The sequence below is a fragment of the Schistocerca gregaria genome, chromosome 7 (assembly GCF_023897955.1).
Source record: "Schistocerca gregaria isolate iqSchGreg1 chromosome 7, iqSchGreg1.2, whole genome shotgun sequence".
Classification (NCBI taxonomy): Eukaryota; Metazoa; Arthropoda; class Insecta; order Orthoptera; family Acrididae; genus Schistocerca; species Schistocerca gregaria.
The window spans coordinates 514,909,112-514,933,231 of NC_064926.1; the positions used below are offsets into that span (position 1 = coordinate 514,909,112).

Sequence of the window (24,120 nt, forward strand, 5' to 3'; positions counted from 1 at the left end):
CTGGAGGGGGCCATATTGAACATCTCTGAACTTGCTTTTGAGTGAAAAAAAACCTTTTTAAATACTCTTTGTAATGATGTACAACAGAAGGTTATATTATATTTCTTTCATTAAATACACATTTTTAAAGTTGTGGTATTCTATTTGAATCACCCTGTATATTGATGATTTAATGACGTTTAGGCTAGGCGTAAATTGAGACGCGTATAGCGCGTGTGGCGCGACGAAGCGCAGCGCCCCTTTTTGTAACTTCACAGGTTCAAATTGGACAGTGCAAATTGCGACGCAACGCGGCCGGGGCGCAACACGCGCCTGCGCCAGCTCGCGTGAACTTGTGATTGAGGCACAGTTTCTCGGGCTCGCGTCGTGCGTGCCTCCCTAGCACCGTGGGAAATTTGAGGCGGGGAGCGGAAAAGTATGCTCAAATCGGAACGGCGCATATGAGCAGTGGTAGCATTGCCCATACGATAAATTTTGCCTCAATGTATACTAAATTTCATTGCCTTTGGGTAGTGTTTCGTTTTCCCCATTTAAACGCTTCAGATTTCTTCGTTAGTACATTATACTTTTCTGTTATTTATATCTGTATAGTTTTGTTTAGTTTTATTTTTCTTCTGTCGAGAAAAATGCATATTTCAATAACCGATGAGCCATTGGCCGCTGGAATTGTACCACATGCCTCGGCGATGTTTTCAGATCACATGAAGGGACGGAGGGTAGTGAATAAGGAAGCAAGCAATATTATAAAACCATGTGATAAAGAATCAAGGTAGGAAAGTAAAACAAGGTTATCTTCTCGCTGGCCAGTATGCTGGCGTATCTGTACGAACTGTTACAAAAATGTAGAAAGGGATAATCTGCACAGGTGTGATCACTTTGTCCTCGTGGTAAAATGTGTCCAAGATCTGAAGTATAGAAGTCTCACTGTGATTACTTGGATATGGATGTAATAATATAACACGACACACTTTACTACATACATGTGAACATCACATTTCCACTGCAAGCTAGAAACAGTCGAAAAGCAGTCACGAATAACAATGTTTTAATTGGTTCGCTGTGATGACTAAAAGCATTTCAATTGTTGCATGCACATTATCAGCATTAATAAACTAATTATACAACAGGCTACACAAATGAAGAAAATGATCGGTATTATTACGAAAGTAGGAATATCCTAAAAGAGTGTTATGATTCGATATATGTAATTTGTTGAAATGTACAGCCGGCCGGGGTGGCGAGAAGGTTCTAGGCGCTACATCCTGGAACCGTGCGACCGTACGGTCGCAGGTTCGAATCCTGCCTCGGACATGGATGTTTGTGATGTCCTTAGGTTAGTTAGGTTTAAGTAGTTCTAAGTTCTAGGGGACTGATGACATTAGATGTTAAGTCCCATAGTGCTCAGAGCCATTTGAATCATTTTTGTTGAAATGTACTGCTGACAAAGGCAGATCTACTTTCAGGACAATGTTTTTCGAACTGTAACTCACAAGGCACAAATGGCTAGCTTGTGCATTCCTGTCGCGCGCATTATCTTCCTCTGCTGACAATACACTGACAATTGTGTTGTACGACAGAACAATCGTTTATTTTTCTCAATAACAACTATTTTATTCACGATCACACATTGTCTGTTTGCAAAGCCGTAGGTGAGTATCTGAAATGTGCCTATCATTCCACCTGAAGGAAAGCTCATCATTATTTTAATATTTCTCAGATCAAGAGAAGGAAATAAATCCTTTGGTAAGTTTCCATTCCAGTCGCTCAGTGTTAAAAATACGATGGGTTGTGGGGATTCCACCAAAATTCCAACAAAGTTGATAATTTATTTTTGTGTGAGTTGTTAACCTTTCCTCATTCGAAGAAGCATCACCATTTGTGATTACGGCCACATTTCTCTTGGTGACTGGTTTAATTGTACTTTGTCACAGTGTAATTTGCCAAAGTCATCTCACAGCAGCTATTGAGACAGAATTTCGAAACGGAGTGCCTCATCAAACAAGTGATTGGAAACCCCATAGTGTCGGTTTGCAGTAACATAAAAGAAGAAATTTCATGTTTATTTTCATACTAGGAAGCTCTTGTATCGCTACCTGTCGACAACTCTTAAAAAATTACAGTCACTGGAGTGAAATAAGTAAAAAGGCAAGTATAAGTACTGATATATATATATATATATATATATATATATATATATATATATATATATATATATATATATATATATATAAAAGAAAGCTCTGTGTGTTTAAGAATTGGCAAAACACTCTCCTCCGTGTGTGCTATAATTCGCCAAACTGTCGTTTCGATGACTCGAGCAGTTTATGAGATATGAAAGATGTTGCGAGTGTTTCATTCTCGCGGGCGTGTGATCGGAAGTGAGCGCGCTATATGGGAGCCATTTTTCCATGTCGTAGGCAGATAGATACCTCCTCCCAAGTCCAAACAAAAATTCAACATGTCAGCTAAATTTCATACGCAGCAACATATGGTGTAATACGCACTAAACGCAAAATCATAGCGATCCCTAATTACCGTTGCAAACTTTTTGAGTTTTGCGTAGTGTGTTACTAAAATGTGTACATCACAATAAGAATGGTCATTAGCGAGGTGATGGGCACTTCGTAACGAAGCTGACATATAACGCTACAAGTAAAGGCAAAAATCATATATTTTCAGTGAATAAATTCTGTAAAATCGTTTGAGGAAGATAACAGGTTGCGCGCGCTTCAGTTCTGTCACCGCGGAGCGTCGCCAGTCGGCGCGTGAGATGTACGGTGTGCGCGTCGCAATATGCCCTGCACCCGCGCCATGTGCGCGTCGCGCTGTAGTGTCGTGTCACGTCACACGTGCTATACGCGGCTCAATTTGCGCTAGGCGACGCTCTACGCTGAAAGAACCGAACCGCGCGCAACCTATTATCTTTCTCAAACGATTTTACAGAAACTATTCACTGAAAATATAGCGTTATTTGTCAGCTTCGTGACGAAGTGCCCATCAAGTCGCTAATGACCATTCTTATTGCGATGTACACATTTTGGTAAGACACTACGCAAAACTCAAAAAGTTTGCGACGAAACTTAGGGGTCGCTATGATTTTGCGTTTGGTGCGTATTGCACCATATGTTGCTGCGTATGAAGTTTAGCTAACATGCTGAATTAGGTCTCTATCTGCCTTCGATCCCGAGAAAATGGATTCCATGCAGCGCGCTCACATCCGATCTCACGCCCGCGAGAATGAAATACTCGCAACACCTCTCATATCTCCTAAACCGTTAGAGACATCGAAACGAAAGTTTGCCGAATGATAGCACACAAGGAGTTGAGTGTTTTGTCAATTTTTGAACACACGGGACTTTCTTATCTATGGCGATATATCAGTACTTATACTTGCCTTTTTATTTATTTCACTCCAGTGACTGTAATTTTTTTTAAAAGAGTTATCGACAGCTACCGAAACCAGAACTTCCTAGTATGAAAATAAACATGAAATTTCTTCTTTTATGTTACTGAAAACCGATACTGTGAGGTTTTTCGTAAGATATTGAGCTCTGTAATTGCCAATTACTTGTTTAATGAGGCCCTACGTTTCGGAATTCTGTCTCAATAGCTGCTGTGAGATGACTTTGACAAATTACATTGTGACAAAGGAAGTACAATTAAACCAGTCACCAAGAGAAATGTGGCCTTTACTCATAAATGGTGATGCTTCTTCGAATAAGAAAAAGTTAACAACTCACACAAAAACAGATTGGCAATTCTGTTGTAATTTTGGTGGAATCCCTGTAACCCATCCTATTTTTAACACTGAGCGACGGGAATGGAAACTTACCAAAGGATTTATTTCCTTCTCTTGATCTGAGCAGTATTAAAATAATGACGAGCGTTCCTTCAGGCGAAATGATAGGCACATGCCAGATACTGTTTACTCACCAAGGGCTTGCCAAACTGACAATGCGTGATCGCGAATAAAATAGTTGTTATTGAGAAAAATAAACAATCGATCTGTCGCACAACACAACGGTCAGTGTATTGTCAGCAGCGAAGGATAATGCGCGCGACAGGAATGCACAAGCTAGCCATGTGTACCTCGTGAGATGGAGTTCGAAAAATATTGTCATGAAAGTGGATCTGCCTTTGTCAGCAGCACATTTCAACAAATTAAATATATCTAATACTCTTTTAGGATATTCCTATTTTCGTAATAATACCAACCATTTTCTTCATTTGTGTAGCCTGTTGTTGTATAGTTAGTTTATTAATGCTGATAATGTCCATGCAACAATTGAAATTATTTTTTTCATCACGGCGAACCAATTAAAACATTGTTATTTGTGACTGTTTTTTTACTGTTTCTAGCTTGCAGTGGAAATATGTTGTTCACAAGCATGTAGTACAGTGTGTCGTATTACATTATTGCATACATATCAGAGTAATCACAGTGAAACTTCTATACTTCAGATCTTGGACGCTTTTTACCACATGAGCAAAGGGATCACACCTATGGAGATTATCCCTTTCTAAATTTTTGTAACAGATCGTACAGATACGCTAGCTTGCTAGGCAACGAGAATATAACCTTGCTTTACTTTCCTGTTTTGATTCTTAATCACATGATTTTATAATATTCCTTGCTTCCTTATTCACTACCCTCTGTCCCTTCTTGCGATCTGAAAACATCACGGAGGCATATGGTGCAATTCCAGCGGCCAATGGCTCATCAGTTACTTAAGTATACATTTTTCTTGACAGAGGAAAAACAAAACAAAACTATGCAGATATAAATAACAGAAAAGTATAACGTGCTAACGAAGAAAGCTGGAACGTTTAAATGGCGAAAAACGAAACACTACCCAAAGGCAATAAAATTCAGTACACAGTAAGGCAAAGTTTATCGTATTGGCAATACTACCACTGCGCCGTTCCGATGTGATCATATGGCCGGGCTACTTTTCCGCTCCCCTCCTCAAATTTCCCACGGTGCTAGCGAGGCAAGCGCGACGCGCGGCGGGAGAAACTGTGTCTCAACCACAACGCCGCGCGACCTGGCGCAGGCGCGTGTCGCGTCCCAGTCGCGTCGCGTAGCAGTTTGCGCGGTCCCATTTGAACCTGTGATGTTACAAAAACGCGCGCTGCGCTGCGTCGCGCCACACGCGCTATACGCGTCTAAATTTGCGCCTAGCCTTACGGTGTTAGTTTCACGCTGTTGGGAATCATCAAGGACACTCCTAGATTGGAAATCAAACACAATGTAGAGAGCAGGCAAAAGTTTCTGAATTTAGGTTACCGTAGCTAAAAGCTAAAACTAGAGGCCTGAAAATTACAGACGCAGCTGCACGTCGGTTAGAGTGCTACTACAGCAGTCAAACCCACAAAAGGACGAAGGGTGGGTCCAAGTGACGTAAAACACCGTTGTTGCTGGCCACAATAGGAGTATCAGTGACCTCTAGCTTTCGGCTGAATGCTATTGATACCTGACTTGAAGTTTGTCAATGTAAAATGCTGCCAGTGTTCGCTACTTCTGTTAGCACCCACCCGGTGGCTTCACAAACTGACTTCTGTTGAGCAATTAGTTGCCTCCTTTGCTTTCTCTAGTGCTTAGAATTAGCCTTCATTGAATTAGTTAGTGTGATCGGAAATATATTGTGCTAATTAAAGCCCTGAATTCCACGAGCCTTCCGCTACCTGTCGAGTCCCACAATCCGCGGCTCTCGTAGGTTTTGCCGGTGGTCAAAGTCATTAACCTGCCCTCACTGGGAATTTGTCTTTCTGTTTTTGCTCCTCGGAGCTCGGAAATTGCAGACTAACCTAAAACCCCATGACTCCCCCCGATCCAGTACCAGGACACAACAACGCTAACCCAAAGATAGTACGCTCTGCCTCGAACGTCTCTGTCCCGTGACTCAACCCAAACCCGCGGCCCGACTGTCACTTCCACCGTTCCACCTCCAGAGAGCGCTAGCTTCCCAGATACTCGAAAGATGTCTCTCATGTTCGCCAGGTATGAGGTATCGACCTCAGCATACAGCTCAAAAGTATTTCTACTGAGTGTAACTGGTACGCGTAACATCAAACTCGAAAACTCAGTGAAGGCATATTATAAGCATAGTTTATACTGAGGACCGATTGCGCTGTGGAGCCAGTCACATACTAAGTCAATGTGTTTCTGTGGTACGTCAGGCAGGCCGTTTGTAGGTCATCGCGTCTATATATATCAAGAATAATATGTGGTTCTGTTCTGGGTTGTAGGTTTAATGACACCTATCAATGTACAAAACCAATTTTAGTGTTTTGAAGTGAGGCATCTGTGTCAAGCAGAGAAATGGGTTGTCTGCGAGCCTTCCCGTAAAAAGGTAATTGGGCTGGTTTATAGGATGGTGAACCACAGAATGATGCTATAAAAAGAAAGCTCGTTCCAGAAGCTGGAACGTCAGAGCGAAGATCTTTGATAAAATCCATGTAATTTGCATGTGTGTGTGTGTGAGTGTGTGTGTGTGTGAGAGAGAGAGAGGGAGAGAGAGAGAGAGAGATAGATAGAGAGAGAGAGAGAGAGAGAGAGAGAGAGAGTTTGCGTGAGTGAGCGTGATTTTATTAACTCACATGAAGTAAAATTTGGATTTCCGGTAATACGTTAACGCATGAAAGGTATAACGACATCCAGATTGCTGTTGCTGGGGAAATTACACAGTATTTATATGGGACAGCTTTTTGTCTTCATATACTGATTCGCGATCTTAGAAAAACGTACAGTCCCTCGGAGGAATATTGGGACGGTGACAACAGTGCCATGTCAGGAAAATGAACCAAAGACCCTGTGTCAGGGCGGCCTGATTGGGTTTGACAGGCCTCCGACTTCCACTTTCTGAAGCAAGATGTAGACTTCCGACATCTGGTCGCCATCCTGTGGTTTCACAGTCCTTCGACAACTCACTAGAGATTCTCACGACAGTAGTAAGCGAACAGGCGGTCAGCTCTTTCCCACGCACCATACCATAGCAATTTGCTCGTTTCGTAGTACGTTACGTCAGACAAAAGACTTAAAGCCACCGGGATAGATATTGAAGCTGCAAACTGGAGTGACCTGTCTGGCGTTCTGAGCGAGGTGGCGCAGTGGTTAGCACACTGCCCTCGTATTCTGAAGGACGACGATTAGAAAACGTGTCCGGCCTTCCTGATATAGATTTTCCTTGTTTTTCCTAAACCGCTTCAGGCAAATGCCGGGATGTTTCCTTTGAAAGGACATGGCCGACTTCCTTCCCTGTCCTTACATAGTCCGCTGTAACCGATGACGTTTCTGTTTGGTCCCCTCCCCTAATTCAGCCAACCAATCACATCCTGTCTGATGTATCGGTAATAAATTATATATTGTACAAAAAACTCCCTCGTGAGTCAGCGTATAGTGAAAACCATGTCAATATCTTTACAGCAGTTACTTCACACGCAGATAGGAAAACAAGAAGAGAGTCACTCTAAGGCAAAAGGACGGCGCACCACGGACATATTATTGGAATGGTAAGTAAACCAGTGAAACAGATGTATATGAAATGACCAATAAATGATTACACTTTCAGAAAAAACTGATTGGTTTAATCGAAAGGAGGACCTTTACAGATCGAGCAAGTCAGTAACGTGTTTGACACCACCCTCTGGCCCTTATGCAAGCAGTCAATCGGCTTGACATTGATTCACAGAGTTATTGGCTGTCCTCCTCAGGTATGTCGTGCCATACTTTGTCCAATTGGAGAGCTAGATCGCGTCAGAATTCTGAAGTGGTTGCAGGCCCCTGTCAATTATGCTCCAAACGTTGACGACTGGTGAGAGATCCGGCGACCTTGCTGTCCAAGATAGGATCTGCAAGTACGAAGACCTCGTGGTGGGACTTTTTTTCTGAGAATGTAGAAAGTGTACACATGTTTACGAACTCTCCTTTTTCAGAAACGCTTTTCTTCACATCGCCGGCAAGAATTTTATATACCCTCTACATCATCCATCTACTATTTTTAGTGACGCCCCCGTCAGCTGAGTGGTCAGTGTGGCGGAATGCCACGTCAAGTGACCCGGGTTCGATTCCTGGCCGGAGCAGGAGATTTTCTCCGCTCAGGGACTGGTTGTTGAGTTGTCCTCATCATCATTTCATCCCCATTTCCGACGCGGAAGTCGTCCAACGTGGCGTCGAATGCAATAAAAACCTGCCCTCGGCGGCCGAACTTCCACGAATGTGGGATTCCCGGCCCACAATACCGTACACTCATTTTCATTCTCCATCTGCTACTTTTAGTGTCTCATTTCGTAATCTGACTTACTTCGTCTACATTCCATTACACTTGTATTACTTTTATCGATGTACATATTATAGCTTCTGTTCAAGACAATATGGGTTCCACTTAAATTCTCCTTGAAATCCAGTGCTGTCTGTGGTAGAATTAAAGTGTCGCCGGCAAACATCAAGGCTTTTTCTCCCTTCTTCCTTATTATTAATTTCCTTTTTAAATTTTGCTTTCGTTGATTTTTCAGATTTTTCGATTTACGGTTTGAATAATAATGGGGATCCGCTAAAACTCTGTTTCACTTCTTTCTCGTACATTTCTTCCCTATCATGTTCTCCGACTGTTATAACTGTCGTAAGGTACTGTACAATTTGTAAATAACCGTTCGCTCCCTGTATCTCATGCCTTCGGCAGTGCTGAAAGTGAAATCCAGTCATGTTAAAAGCTTTTTCTAAATCTACAAATACTGTACTCGTCGGTTTCTCTTTCTTTAACCTATGTTCCGAGATAAGATCAGTACTGCTACTCGTATTCCTGCACTTTTTCCATAAACCAAACAGGTTTCACACGAGATCGGATTCTTCGAATTGTTCCATTCTTTCGTGGTAATTCGTGTCAGTATTTTAAAATCATTATTTATTAAACTGACATTTCGGTAATATTTACAATTGTCAGCCTGCCTTTTTAGAACTGGAATCATTACGTTCTTACTGAAGTCTGAGGTTATTTCGCATGTGTTATGATAAAATAATCGTATATTATATGTAAAAATTATTACACCACACCACACGACTTCATGCGATTTCAGCCACTGGAAGTTAAGTGTGATGATATTACCCACGTGTGTTTCCACCCTAGGAAGAACATGGAACCAAAGTTATCGTTACAGAACACCTATTGTCCCGACGTTCATTTCTTAAACGTGTGTAAATGAAAGGCGTTGATGTTCTAAATATTTGTACTACTCTTTATCAATCAAAATAATTCAAATATTTTCTCCTTCTCTCTAGACATAAGTTATGTGAATTAAGGAGCACATCGTTTTTAAGAAGAAAACAAGTAAAGTAAGTGTCAGGAGAAAGAAAGAAAAGTAAGTTAAAGAGAGCGTAATCATACCTTCAATAAACTGAAGTAAGCCAGTTAGTAAGCACGACCATTTTTCCACTCAGGTTTGTGGATGACTCTGCCACCAGACTGTCGCGATAGGCTAGCTGTGAGAGAGGAAGGTGATTCAGTGATTAAATGGAGGCTGTTAACATCTTAAAGTGCGTCACGTTTGACTACCCAACACTGCTTCGTGGCCGTGATGGAGGTCGGCCTTATTGCAGTTGTCTTGAGTATTGTTGCTAGGTCGCAACGTATGGGGCTCTACGTCTTGCATGAAGAGCAGTTAGAAGAAAATAGAAGGAAAGTATGCTGACTGTACAACGTCTCTTCGTTACCTACATCACTAAAGTAGGACGCTTCTTTATCAGCTGGTTTCTACCTGAATCTTCATTGCAGTCACATATTCTGAAATGGGGGTGATGCTATATGATACTGCTTGTGAATGTCTCTCAGATTGGGAACAGATCGAGAACTATTTACATCTGCAAATCTCCACTGTATTAGTTCGTGTTTCGAACAAGTTAACCGATTCCACCTCGTCTGATTCATTTGTCACCCTTAAGTAAAGTGCTGTGCTATCGCAGTGAGGATAAGCTCAGACCCAAAGTGAGATCCCCTTGCTATAGTAAGCAATGTTGAAACTACAGATTTGAGCAGAGTGCAGTTACTGTCAAGTACTATAGGTAAAAAGTCTTCAGTAATCTTGTTAATTCAGTTTTTACACCTCCAATTTACGGAAACGGAAGTTAACACGTTAGAAAGATCATGTTTATGTTGTAGACCAACAACGAAAGATGAAGTACATGAAAAGAAAGTAACCATGAATCGTAAAATCCTTGTTTTCTCAATATTTACGTAAAGCTCTGCATGGTAGGAGAAAGAGAACTGACAGCGCCATGAAGAACATTTCCAATATATTTCATTGCTAACACTTCGTTACAGCTGTCATAGCTCAACATTTGTGCACTAATGCAGAAAGTGCATTTGTTGTGATGAAATTGTTGCACTTGACCGAAGGTTTCTAGATTATGGAAGACAGTTTCGGAAGGATTCCAAAGTGGGAACGCGACCCTTCACTGTCTCAACAGGTTTGTAATACGTGAACTTCTCAGGCGCTACCATAGATATAATTAAGTGAAGCTAGTAGCATCGAAATAATAACGTACTAAAAACATATTTCGACACTTCCGGCATGTACCTCCTTATCGTAAGATGTTCATTTTGATGTACATTGTCTTTATGTGTATGTAAAAGTAAATTTTCCATATCGTGTCCTGGATATTTTAATATTTTTCTCAAGCTACATACGCTTCTGAAATATGTTAAGTGAAGTATGCTGTCAGTGGTAGAGAATTATACTTCCAATTTAACAACATTAACTACTTCTTGCTACGGAAAGGAAATTTTACTGCCAGGGTGAAAAACAAAGACGATTTCAAAATGCGCTACGTAAACATTTATTTATCAGAAGTACAGCATTAACAAATCACTTTCTGAAATTTAGACTTGTCCAATTCAGTGTGATTACCGACAATTTCCCATATCAGTTCCATCAATTCGTCGCTGGGTTCTTTTACAGTTGTGAAGATTTGTGACACTTCTGCAACAGAAACGTTCGCTTTATGCAATTTTGAACTGGCGAACTGTCGGACAGGATTAAATGTATCGTGTATTCTTATAGAATAAGCGGATGTTGCATATTGTCGTACATTTCCCTACGACTACTAATTTAAATAATACTCATTCAGACTGGCACTAGCGGGTTACCTGACTACAATAATAGAATAATGTTCTCCAACATCTCAGGTAAATTGTCTCATGGCAGTACATTCGTGGAAGTAATAAATCATTAACTGAAAAAAAGCTCTGGAAGATCAAAAATAAAAATTCAAGTTGAACATCTCGTTGACGACAAGATTATTAGAGATCTAGCATAATTTCTGATTGGAGAAGAATTGGAAAGATAAACGGCAGAGTCTGTTTAAAACACGTTATTCTGGAATTTGCTTTAAGACGTTAGGGAGATCTGAATGACCGAAGTATGAATGGCTGGTAGGCGATTTGAACCAGAGTGCCCTCTAATGAGTGTCCAGTGTGTTGCCACCGCTACATTTTGTCAGTGTAGGTAGTTTACAGATCAATACCGAAAGTGATGTGAAAGTATTAACAGAATCATGTGACAAAAGATGTTTGGTATCAAAATAGAGTTACTATTGTACTAAGTTCAAACGGGAAGAACTTCAGTAGCCAAGGAAAAGGATAGAATATTTGGCTCATTATGGGATACATATATTCAAGGATTTTTACGACTGTATGCGCCTCAGTGAAATTGAGAAAACCATGTATTAAAAATAAAGACACTTCTAATGCAAGATCAAACTTAAAATGCTGAGTGGTGAAATGAACAATGAGTCGTTCGGGTAGAGTTGTGGGAACGTTAGTGTCGGTGATTTCAGATTTCCCATGTCTGTCCCGTTTTGGTGTACATGTGACTCGTAATGTCGGTAAGGATAGCGAGTGTTTCGGACGTTGACGCGTCTGTTGTTGTGGCTAGCTTAATGCTCTTACAATGTATGAAATGGAAAGACAAACTTAATTTTCATAGCAGGCATCGATAATGGAAAACAATCGTCATTGCTCCTTCATGACGCACAAAATACTGCAGACATTGTTAGTGGAAGAAGATGGCAGAGACTAACCATATCCTAGAAAGCAGTAGTGGTCAATGACGAAATCCTCGTGCGAGTACACTACGTTATATGGTCCGCTCAGTATAGACTTCCCTGGAAAGAGAAAAAAATGTAACAATTTATGCACATGTCTACAGATCGTGCCAATTAGAAGTACCGTTTGCTACAATGTTTAGGTCTAGTTGCTCCAGATGAATAAGATAACTTTAAAACAACACGTGTGTCCTCTCCTACCAATAAATAAATAAATTAATAAATAAAAATAAATAAAAAAATGCCTCTACGCTTCTATCAGAAAACTATCTTACGTTTATGAAAGTGCGAGTTTCACTTACATATACCTTCGTAGACCTTGTCCATCTTGTTACCAGTGAATGTTACAATGCTTTTGAGCGGAAAGCTGAAAAAAGAGAATGTTACCAGTAAGTTCTAATGTTTTTGTCACGCCCATATGTAATATACTGACATTCTCTATAGTAGAATATAAAAATGTTTCTACGGCGTAGTCTTTTCGTTGAAATCGGCCCTAACGTTCTCCAATATTCTTCAAGCCAGTGCTGCACTAAAGCCTTGTTGCATTTCTTTTTTGTGATTCTTTATATTGTGTTTATGAATTTAGGAAGCGAATCTAGAATTATGTAATGTAAGGTGTAGCGCCATTGCGATTATCAGGTACTAAATAGTGGCTTAGTACAGTGCCGCATCATGTAAGATAATGAATGTGAACACGATACGATTCTGACATAACTTCGTGACAGCTTAAAATTGCACACTGGACCGGAGCAGAAATCCGAAATCTTGTCCTTCGCAAATAATTCTCTAACGATAGAGCTGCCAATATTTTTTGTGCAAACTTTACTGAAGCAGTCGGAACATACCATACTTGCGTTGCATGCCTGGAGGACGTATAACGCTGTCCTACATTCAGTTTTGCTATCCTTCTAATTTCAGAACTGTAGTCACTCCATCGCAAGAGTCTTAGATTCATTCGGTAATTCCAATGTACAGTCAGACGTCGCCTGCTATCTCTATGAATGATGTTCTTAGTTACGTATGTCGGTTCACTCAAGTATTATGCATATCGCCTGTACAAGTTGTAATTTTCAAAAATATAGAAAAATGGACCCTATTTTGGTGGTATCTTTATCTGTATAACGTCATGATTCCTGCGTAAATGTGATCCACATTGAGTATGCTTCTCAACCTTCAACCGTTGTCAGACACCGTCGGTTCGTTCGCAGTTTAAATGATGTTAAGTAAATATAAAATAATAAGAATAGTATTACAAAGTAAGCACGTATGCAAATCAAACACCACAAGAATGTTGGTACTGTACTAGCAATTTTTTTTTCAGAACACAGTTGCATTAGAGTTGCAGTAAACACTGAAAATTTGAAAATTCCGGAAAAGACAAATTCGGTCTCTAAGGACTGCGCACATTTCGGAACATTTTTGGAAGAATTTCGCAGACAAGCAGTAGCCCTGGTAACAATGTACACTTCATAAGTCATAAGTGACTGATTACAGAACCAGCTCCTCCATACGAACAGAATGACAAGAGCTGACAAACAGAAAGCATATTTCTATGCGCCTCCCCCCCATGAACCCTGGACCTTGCCGTTGGTGGGGAGGCTTGCGTGCCTCAACGATACAGACAGCCTAACAGTAGGTGCAACCACAACGGAGGGGTATCTGTTGAGAGGCCAGACATCGTGTGGTTCCTGAAGAGGGGCAGCAGCCTTTCAGTAGTTGCACGGACAACAGTCTGGATGACTGACTGATCTGGCCTTGTAACACTAACCAAAACGCCCTTGCTGTGCTGGTACTGAGAACGGCTGAAACCAAGGGGAAACAACAGCCGTAATTTTTCCACAGTGTATGTACCTTTACTGTATGGTTAAATGATGATGGCTTCCACTTGGGTAAAACATTCCCGAGGTAAAGTAGTCCCCCATTCGGATCTCCGGGCAGGGACTACTCAGGAGGATGTTGTTATCAGGAGAAAGAAAATTGGCGTTCTACAGGTCGGAGCGTGAAATGTCGGATCCCTTAATCGGACAGGTAGGTAAGAAAATTTAGAAAGGGAAATGGATAGGTTAAATTTAGATATAGTGGGGATTAGTGAAGTTCGGTGGCAGGAGGAACAAGACTTCTGGTCAGGTGAATAGAAGATTATAAATACAAAATCAATTAGGGGTAATGCAGGAGTACGTTTAATAAAGAATTAAAAAAAAATAGGAATGTGGGTAAGCTACTACAAACAGATAGCGAACGCATTATTGTGGCCAAGATAGATACGAAGCCCACGCCTACCATAGTAGTACAAGTTTATATGCCAATTAGCCCTGTAGATGAAGAAATTGATGAAATGTATGATGAGATAAAAGAAATTATTCAGATAGTGAAGAGAGACGAAAATTTAATTTTCATGGGTGACTGGAATTCGATAGTAGGAAAAGGAAGAGATGGACACGTAGTAGGTGAATATGGAATGGAGGTAAGGAATGGAAGAGGAAGCTGCCTGGTAGAATTTTGCACGGAGGATAATTTAATCATAGCTAACACTTGGTTCAAGCATCATAAAAGTTGGTTGTATACATGGAAGAAGCCTGGAGATACTGACAGGTTCCAGATAGATTATATAGTGGTAAGAGAGAGATTTAGGAACCAGGTTTTAAATTGTAAAACATTACCAGGGGCAGATGTGGACTCTGACCACAATCTATTCGTTATGAACTATGGATTAAAACTAAAGAAACTGCAAGAATGTGGGAATTTGAGGAGATGAGACCTGGATAAACTGAAAGAACCAGAGGTGGTAGAGAGTATCAGGGAGAGCATTAACAAACGATTGACAAGAATGGAGGAAAGAAATTCAGTAGAAGAAGAATGGATAGCTTTGAGAGATGAAATAGTGCAGGTAGTATGGGATCAAGTAGTTAAAAAAACGAGGGATAATAGAAATCCTTAGGTAACAGAATAGATATTGGATTTTATTGAGGAAAGGAGAGAATACAAAAATGCAATAAATACAGCAGGCAAAACGGAATGCAAACGTCTCAAAAATGAGATAGACAGGAAGTGCAAAATGGCTAAGCAGGGATGGCTAGAGGATAAATGTAAGGATGCAGAGGCGTATATCACTAGGGGTAAGATAGATACTGCCTCCAGGAAAATTAAAGAGACCTTTGGAGAGAAGAGAACCACTTGCATGAATATCAAGAGCTCAGATGGCAACCCAGTTCTAAGCAAAGAAGGGAAAGCAGAAAGGTGGAAGGAGTATATAGAGGGTCTTTACAAGAGCAATGTTCTTGAGGACAATATTATGAAATTGGAAGAGGATGTAGATGGTGAAATGGGAGAAACGATATTGCGTGAAGAGTTTGACAGAGCACTGAAAGACCTAACTCGAAACAAGGTCCCGGGAGTAGACAACGTTCAATCAGAACTACTGATAGCCTTGAGAGAGCCAGTCCTGATAAAACTCTACCATATGGTGAGCAAGATGTATAAGGGAAACGAAATACCCTCAGACTTCAAGAAGAATATAATAATTCCAGTTCCAAAGAAATCAGGTGTTGACAGATGGGAAAATTACCTAACTCTCACTTTAATAAGCCACAGCTGCAAAATACTAACACGAATTCTTTTCAGACGAATGGAAAAACTGCTAGAATCCGACCTAGGGGAAGGTCAGTTAGGATTCTGCAGAAATGTTGCAACACGTGAGGCAGTACTGACTCTACGACTTATCTTAGAAAATAGATTAAGGAAATGGAAACCTACGTTTCTAGCATTTGTAGACTTAGAGAAAGCTTTTGACACTGTTGACTGGAATACTCTCTTTCAAATTCTGAAGTTGACAGGGATAAAACAAAGGGAGCGAAAGGCTATTTACTATTTGTACAGAAACCAGATGACAGTTATAGTAGTCGAGGGGCACGAAAGGGAATCAGTGGTTGGAAAGGGAATGAAACAGGAATGCAGCCTATCGCCGATGTTATTCAACCTGCATATTGAGCAAGCAGTAAAGGAAACAAAAGAAAAAATCGGAGTAGGAATTAAAATCCATGGAGAAGAAATTAAAACTTTGAGGTTTGCCGATGACATTGTAATTCTGTCAGAGACAGCAAAGGACCTGGACGAGCAGTTGAACGGAATGGACAGTGTCTTGAAAGGAGGATATAAGATGAACATCAACAAAAGCAAAACGAGGATGATGGAATAAATTCGAATTAAATCGGGTGTTAGTGAGGGTATTAGATTAGGAAATGAGCCGCTTAAAGTAGTAAAGTAGTGCTGCAAAATAACTGAGGATGGTCGAAGCAGAGAGGATATAAAATGTAGACTGACAATGGCAAGGGAAGCGTTTCTGAAGAAGAGAAATTTGTTAACATCGAGTATAGATTTAATAGTCAGGAAGTCTTTTCTGAAAGTATTTGTATGGAGTGTAGCCATGTATGGAAGTGAAACGTGGACGATAAGTAGTTTAGACAAAAAGAGAATAGAAGCTTTCGAAAAGTGGCGGTACAGAAGAATGCTGAAGATTAGGTGGGTAGATCACATAACTAATGTGGAGGTATTGAATAGAATTGGAGAGAAGAGAAATTTTTCGTACAACTTGACCAGAAGAAGGAATCGGCTTGTAGGACATATTCTGAGGCATCAAGGGATCACCAATTTAGTATTGGATGCCAGCACTGATGGTAAAAATTGAAGAGGGAGCCCAAGAGATGAATACACTAAACAGATTCAGAAGGATGTAGATTGCACTAAGTACTGGGAGATGAAGTAGCTTACACAGGATAGAGTAGCGTGGAGAGCTGCATCAAACCAGTGTCTGAAGACCACAACAACAACTACAACATTTCTATGCGATGCCCTTTTGAATGGAGTGCCTCATTTTCATTATTTGTTGTTTAACTTTCAATTATCAACTTACTTGTTATGTTTTCCACTCACTGGGAGTGTTCCAGCGTAAATTGAAGCGCCGACACGCCGGTCGGAAACGTTGGTGCAGGGAGGGCTGTGAAGAAGACGTCAGTCAATTGCACCCGGTCCGACCCCTCTCTTGGACGACAGCGCTGCGGCAGCGACCTCTACGCAAAGCGAACATTAGCGCTGCACCTGACTGGTAGCGGCCCGGTTCTGTGAGTTATGCGAGAAGCGTCAAGACCAGCAGCGTGGATAGAAGCATTCACTGTTCTAACTGTATATACTTAAGAGATTTCTTGTTTGTCTGTCGTGCTTTGCTTGCGACCCCTCTGTAATTCTCAAAGTTTAGTTTTATCATTGGTTTCCTGTGAATAAAAATCATTAATACGATTTTCTTGAGCTGTCTAGTGTTGGCTAGCTATCTGAGAAACAGATTTCCTAGGCACCCCACATTTGAGGCGTAGGCAGGATAAAACAGACAGAACTAGAAATCTAAATGCTCTGACTGAAGTTCACTGGCAGATTAAAACTGTTAATACACAAACTAACACCTCCTGGTAGTTTAAAAACGTTAATATACAGATTGTACTAGACAAGAGGTACTGGAATATATGCGGACTGTTTTAATAGTAGTACGTGTATCTATTTCCATTGCTCTCAGTTGAATGCCTCACGTTCAGACACTAACGACTATAGCAAATTATCACTCATTTACTCGGTCCATCAGAATCTAACCATTGTAATCATTTGACATGTGCCAGCTAACATTAAGCAGGCTAGTGTAGTAACTTACAGTGGAACTTTGCTGAAGTTCCCAGTAAGGTACATCTCGGTGTCGCTTTCTCCAGGCGCCTGGACGTATGTGACACAGCCTAGGTCAAACAGGCCGGGTACCTTGTACTGGTATTGCTGGTACCACGGCTTCTCCTCCTGTGGATCCAAAACAGAGCTTGTAAGTATAGTATTCAAAGCATGTGACACTAACTACCCTAGTGTGCAAAGTGGACGGTTTAAACAATGATCAAGTGAAACTATACGGGCTTAAAATTAAAGACGCAATTTTCCTTGCAAAATGTTCAGTGGAACTAAATACTAACTCAACGGAAAAACACGTGGAAGGATTTAACTACGCCAATACAACTGAAGTAGACAGATGTGCAATATCACAGCAAGTAATTGAGGTTCTACGCAGAATCGGAGAGGAAAGGAATATGTGGAAAACACTGATGAGGAGAAGGGACAGGATGATAGGACATCTGCTAAGACATGTGGGAATGACTTCCATGGTACTAGAGGGAGCTGTAGAGGGCAAAAACTGTAGAGGAAGACAGAGATTGGAATACGTCAAGCAAATAATTGAGGACGTAGGTTGCAAGTGCTACTCTGAGATGAAGAGGTTAGCACAGGGGAGGAATTCGTGGCGGGCCGCATCAAACTACTCAGTAGACTGATGACCCAAAAAAAAAAATTAAAAAAATGTACTTATTCTGTTTTGGATGTCTATAAGAAAGATCTTAACTTTAGTAAGATATTGTTGTCAACTCAGGAAGTTCCTCACTTAAGGTTTTAAGGCGTTCTGTTAGGGATTATATTTCTAAGAAGACGGTTCACGTGACGCTAGTTTACTGTAACTACTTTTCTACTCTCTTACATAAACTATGTATCTTATTTCCTACTGACATAAAGACATTTAAGAACTGCTTCTAACATTATTTAAAGTAACCGTAAGTACTTTTTATGTAGGTTTGTATGCTACCGCTCCTCTACTACTGCCAACTTACGGTAGTCATGTAGAACTTTTCCGTGGAGGCAGCTGGCAGTACACAGCCCACACTCTCCTCTGAGAAAGCACCCTCCGCCAGCAAGGGCAGCACCACGAGTAGCAGCGACAACATCTGTCGACAAGGGCGACGATCACTCTTTATAGAAACGAGTGGAATATAAGACATGCACGGTGATTCAGCTAACCCTAAGCAACCCACAATACCTTCAAAGATCACATGCGAGATTTTCATATTCTCTCTCTCGATATGTGGAAACTATTAGTCGTATGGAAGAACTGAACAGAGCATTTTTGTAGGAACTTTAATGTAGACATATTTTGTTCTGGGATACGCTTCCGCTGGATGACACATTTTTCGAGTTACGTAAGAAAAATGCATGTGTACCTCACTTTTCTGCGTATTTCCTGAAAAAATTGGAAACTACTGCCTCTAGGACTAATAGTCTGGACATAGCGGACGATAGAATATGGAAATTGGCGTGTCGTATTTGACGACGTCGCAGGTTACATAAAATCCATAGGTAAGGGCAGCTGACTCATCCCAATTACGTCGTAATTTTAGTGTATGTTATTATTTCGAGCAGTTAGTTCATGAGGCGAAGCGAATAGTAAACGGTTGTGAAAACACACTTGACCTCTTAGCAACAAATAATACGCTGTTAATAACGAGCATCAAAACCGATTCACGGATTAGTGAACAAAGGGTTGTCGTAGCGAGATTGAATATTGTAATCCCCAAAGCCTCTAAAAATAAGCGAATAATATACCTATCAAAAAAAAAAAAAAAAAAAAAAAAACAGATAAGAATCCACTCAACGCCTTCCTGAGAGACAATTTCCACTCATTCGAAATTAGTAGTATAAGTATAGACCAGATATGCCTTGAATTCAAAGAAATAGTATTGGCAGCAATTGACAGATTTATACCAAATAAATAAACAAACGACAGATCAGATCCTCCTTGGTAGACAAATGGGTTAGAACACTGTTGCAGAAACAGCGAAACAAACATTCCAAATTAGAACAGGAGCAAAATCCCCAAGATTGGCGATATTTTACAGAAGCTCGAAATTTAGCGAAGACTTCAATGCGAGATGCTTTTAACAGTTTATACAACGAAACTTTGTCTCAGAACCTGGCAGAAAATCCAAAGAGATTCTGGTCATATGTGAAGTATGATAGCGGCAAGAAATAATCTGCGCGATAGCAATGGAGATACTATCGAAGACCGTGCTGCGAAAGCAGAGTTTCTAAACACAGCCTTCCGAAATGCCTGCACAAAAAAGACAAAGTAAATATTCCAGAATTCGAATCGAGAACAGCTGCCAACATGAGTAACGTAGAAGTAAATATCCTCAGAGTAGTGAAGGAACTTAAATCACCTAATAAAAGCAAGTCTTCTGGCCCAGACTGTATACCAATTAGGTTCCTTTCGGAGTATGCTGATGCATTAGCTCCATACTTAACAATCCTATACAACCGTTCGCTCGACGAAAGACGATACTGGAAATCCTCAGGCGGAAATCGCAACGCCACGTGCTCAGAGAACGTGGTCGTGTAGCTAGCCACCATCCTTCGGACTTTGAGAAAGATCGATTCATTGGCTTGAGGATCACGGGAGAATCATACTGCGAGATCACAAGGACAGTTGGTTGTAATGCGATGACTCTATGAAGAGTGCCACAGGCCCTTCCAGAAGGATCGCACCACAAATTTGTAGGGCTTTTCGACTGACTGATGAGTAGAAGGACGAAAGCAACCGAAATCCTGAACGAGTTTTCAGAGTTTCACCACGAACCTTCGGCAAAAAATTACTTGAAGCTGGTTAAGATGTCGATTTGCCGTGGTACATTTGCGGCTGACTCCATACGTAAGACAACAGAGTGTGCCACATATACTACTGGATGTACGTGCAAAATTATACAGTCGTACGACACACAGGTCAGAAGACATGACATCATAAACATTGAACTGCGTGAAAATTGAAGTACAGAGTGGAATCCGCTACAGATACAGGTGGAATACATGTATAAATATATGTGAAATATGTCAAACGTATGTGAAATGTATGTGAGATGTGTGTATGCGGATAAATCGATGGGTAAAAAGCTGCCCCTAAACCCCTGGGTCATTGTCACTCAAATTTGGTACACATATTACTTACTATTTAGAAATAAATATTGTGGGGATATGCACTAGCTATCTCCTATTGGTGGAAGTGATAACGTGAAGAGAGTATGGGGAGTGGAAGATGGGCAGACGGAGTGGTAAAGGACGAGATGGACACAGATGGTAGAAGGGCATGCGCAGAGAGGGGAGGAGGGAATGAATAGAAAGGGAAGAGAATGAGAGAGAGAGGGGAGAGGAGAAGAGAGAGAGAGGGGAGGAAGGAAGCGATGGACTAATATAAAATCGGAATAAAAACCTACCTGGGCAATGCTGGGTACTCAGCTGCTAATATTGTTGACATGATGAACTTCTCCACAAAATTTGACGAATACTGGACTGGTGTTACATGTTCGAAAAGAAGGAAAGTAGGAACATCACTGTTTAATTTCCAATCAATAAAGAGCTCTCTACGGAGGAACAATAGCTGTGACTGGACAAGGATTAGGGGGGAAATCGTGTTCTCAGCTCTTGTCTTAACGACTAGAGGAATCGCGAATTACGTGGATGGGAATTTGAAGCCCGCTCTCTGGAATGCGAATATAGCGTCTTAATCACTGCATCACCCCACTCTGCGATATTTTTGGCAGCTGTCTTGGTAAATACGAAGCACCAAATGGCAGTGATCTGAGGCCTTTGATATATGACGTAGTGTGTCCTTGTGCTGAAACGTTTCACCATAAGCGCAATTTGTTTCACACAACATGCAGGCTACCTGTTTACTATTGGCGTCAGAACACTGTCGATTGCTGTATGGGCTAGTACCGTAACAGTTCAAGTAGCCACCCGTCTTCATTCTACCGAGAGGGTCCTTATCGCAATTTTTGCATATATAAGGGAAGCCCGATTATTATTAACTTTCGTAAAGGTAGTGTGCAGATATCCCTTTAAAATCCCGCTGAAAGGTAACAGTTCATTACTTCGAATTTTCCGAAAGACTGTCAGAGAAGGGGTAAAGTTGTTCAAACACAATGTATTATATGCCACGAAAAATAATGAGTGTTACACGTTAACTCCGTAGTGCATAACGTTCAAGTAATAAGGCTCTCTTCCTTAGAGAGTTTAGCTCCAGGCCACAAGACACCTAAACGCAAAATTGTGCCAAGGTAATTAAACAGAAATTCTCAAATAAGTTGAACATTTCCTCCTGGATATAAAGAAAGTTAAGTGAACAGAGCCTTGTGAAATTTGGTTTCTCTTCTACACATCTCGATAAAATAACATCCAAATAAAAATGACTAACGAAACAGCTTGAACATGAAATAACAAAAGTACGGTTGTTGCGCAAGTTGGATGGGCTAGGTGCTTGCAGAATTCCAAGAACTACTTCTGATCGGTGAATCCAGAAACAATGAAGCTTATGGCAGAACATCGGAGACAAACGTTTGGCAGAAATTCTACTCTTAAATTCCAAGGAAGAAACTAGAAAAACGTTTGACTCTGGAGACATTCTAATGACTGAATACGATATGCCACAGGTAACGAAGTCACTCGCAGAGAACTTACGCTTTTTTTTTATAAGTTAGTAGTTTGCATCGATCAGTAACAATTTAAATAATATCCTTTTGGAAGGACGACTCATCATACAACATTTAAACAAGTTCAAAACAGACCTGTCGAAATACTCGGCCATGGAGATTGTCCGTCGCAGTAATACTCGCTGTCTGATACCAAAAACGTTTTACGAGTATCCAGGTTCTCGTTCATATTCATCCGGTGTTGCAAACGAAATAACCGTCAGCTCACAACCACGTGAACAAATACTTACTGCTAGCGATTCACAGTCGCTGGTCCACCTCTGGCTGCCACGAATTGCCGGAACCCATTTATATGTGATCAGCAGGAAGTGGGGAGGTGAGTCTCCACTGGGGGACACACAGTCGTGTTACGTGGACACTAAATTGCCTATTAGTACCCTCTGCTACAAATGGGCTGCAACCGTATGAACAAGCGATAAATGTAGCATAGACGTCTACTTTATTTTAAATATTATATATTTTATATATTACTCAAAAAAATTACTTTTTCATTATTTTTTCGCTTGATTACAGAAATTAAAAAAAATTTCAGGTTAATAGACAAAAGGCGTTAGATTCAGTTTACGACGTATAGAATAGCTTCACAGAGCATAATATCAAAAAGCTTCCTCTATTCCAGTTTGGAAAAATCTCCGTGAGCGTTGTGGATGTAATCACACCGACTGTTCAGATAGAATATACTCATTTGGTCAAAACAACGCGTCCTGCTGCCTGAAGAAGACCATACATGCCTGCTGCACATTCTCCTACGACAGGAATGGTCGACATTTCAAGGCCCTCTTTTTAGGGACCGAAGGCGTGGGAGAGTAGGCGTATAGGGTGATTGCTAAAGTGTCTTCCACTTGATCTGACGCACCTTCTGCGTACATTCTCGTCTCCCAGGACGGTCGCCGTCTAGTGAACTTGGAGGCCCATTCCACAATAGCGGTTTTTCGGCAGACATTCGTCCCATACACATTCCTCATCCTCCATCGGATCTCTATCGGTGTTACACCTTCGAAGCCAAAGAAAGAATAGCAGCACACAAGTTCTGTTTAGACGCATTTGGTAATAATGTTGCCGTAGTGCGAGTTTCAGCATTTGCTATCTGTCCGTCGAAAAGTCACGAATGCCACACAGAAACCTTGGACTATATGTCGGTGCTTACATACCTGCATCGGTATCGCGCTACGTTGCGTATATCCTGTAGCAATGGCCTCAAACTGAAACCTTTTGATAGCCTATCTGGGCGTAACCATTCATGTGTTGCGAAAATAAAGATTATATAGATACATAAGAAAAATTTCAATTTTTATTACACTACTGGCCACTAAAATTGCTACACCACGAAGATGACGTGTTACAGACGCGAAATTTAACCGACAGGAAGAAGATGTTGTGATATGCAAATGATTAGCTTTTCAGAGCATTCACACAAGGTTGGCGCCAGAGGCGACACCTACAGCGTGCTGACAAGAGAAAAGCTTCCAACTGATTTCTCATACACAAACGGCAGTTCACCGGCGTTGCCTGGTGAAACGTTGTTGTGATGCCTCATGTAAGGAGGACAAATGCGTAACATCACGTTCCCGACTTTGATAAAGGTCGGATTGTAGCCGATCGCGATTGCGTTTATCGTATCGCGACATTGCTGCT

The 24,120-nt window shown here is 40.9% G+C and overlaps 1 protein-coding gene across 1 annotated transcript in view; it reads right to left on the reverse strand.

Moving 5' to 3' along the window:
- LOC126282455 (uncharacterized) overlaps window positions 1-22,747 on the reverse strand; it is a 63,251-nt gene extending 40,504 nt beyond the window's left edge. Inside the window, exons 1-2 of the mRNA XM_049982112.1 lie at window positions 22,716-22,747; window positions 18,781-18,894 (exon numbers count right to left, since the gene is read on the reverse strand). Coding sequence (XP_049838069.1) covers window positions 18,781-18,894 — 114 coding nt within the window. The 5' untranslated portion in view covers window positions 22,716-22,747. The remainder of the gene's footprint in view (window positions 1-18,780; window positions 18,895-22,715) is intronic.
- Between the last annotated feature and the right edge of the window lie 1,373 nt (window positions 22,748-24,120).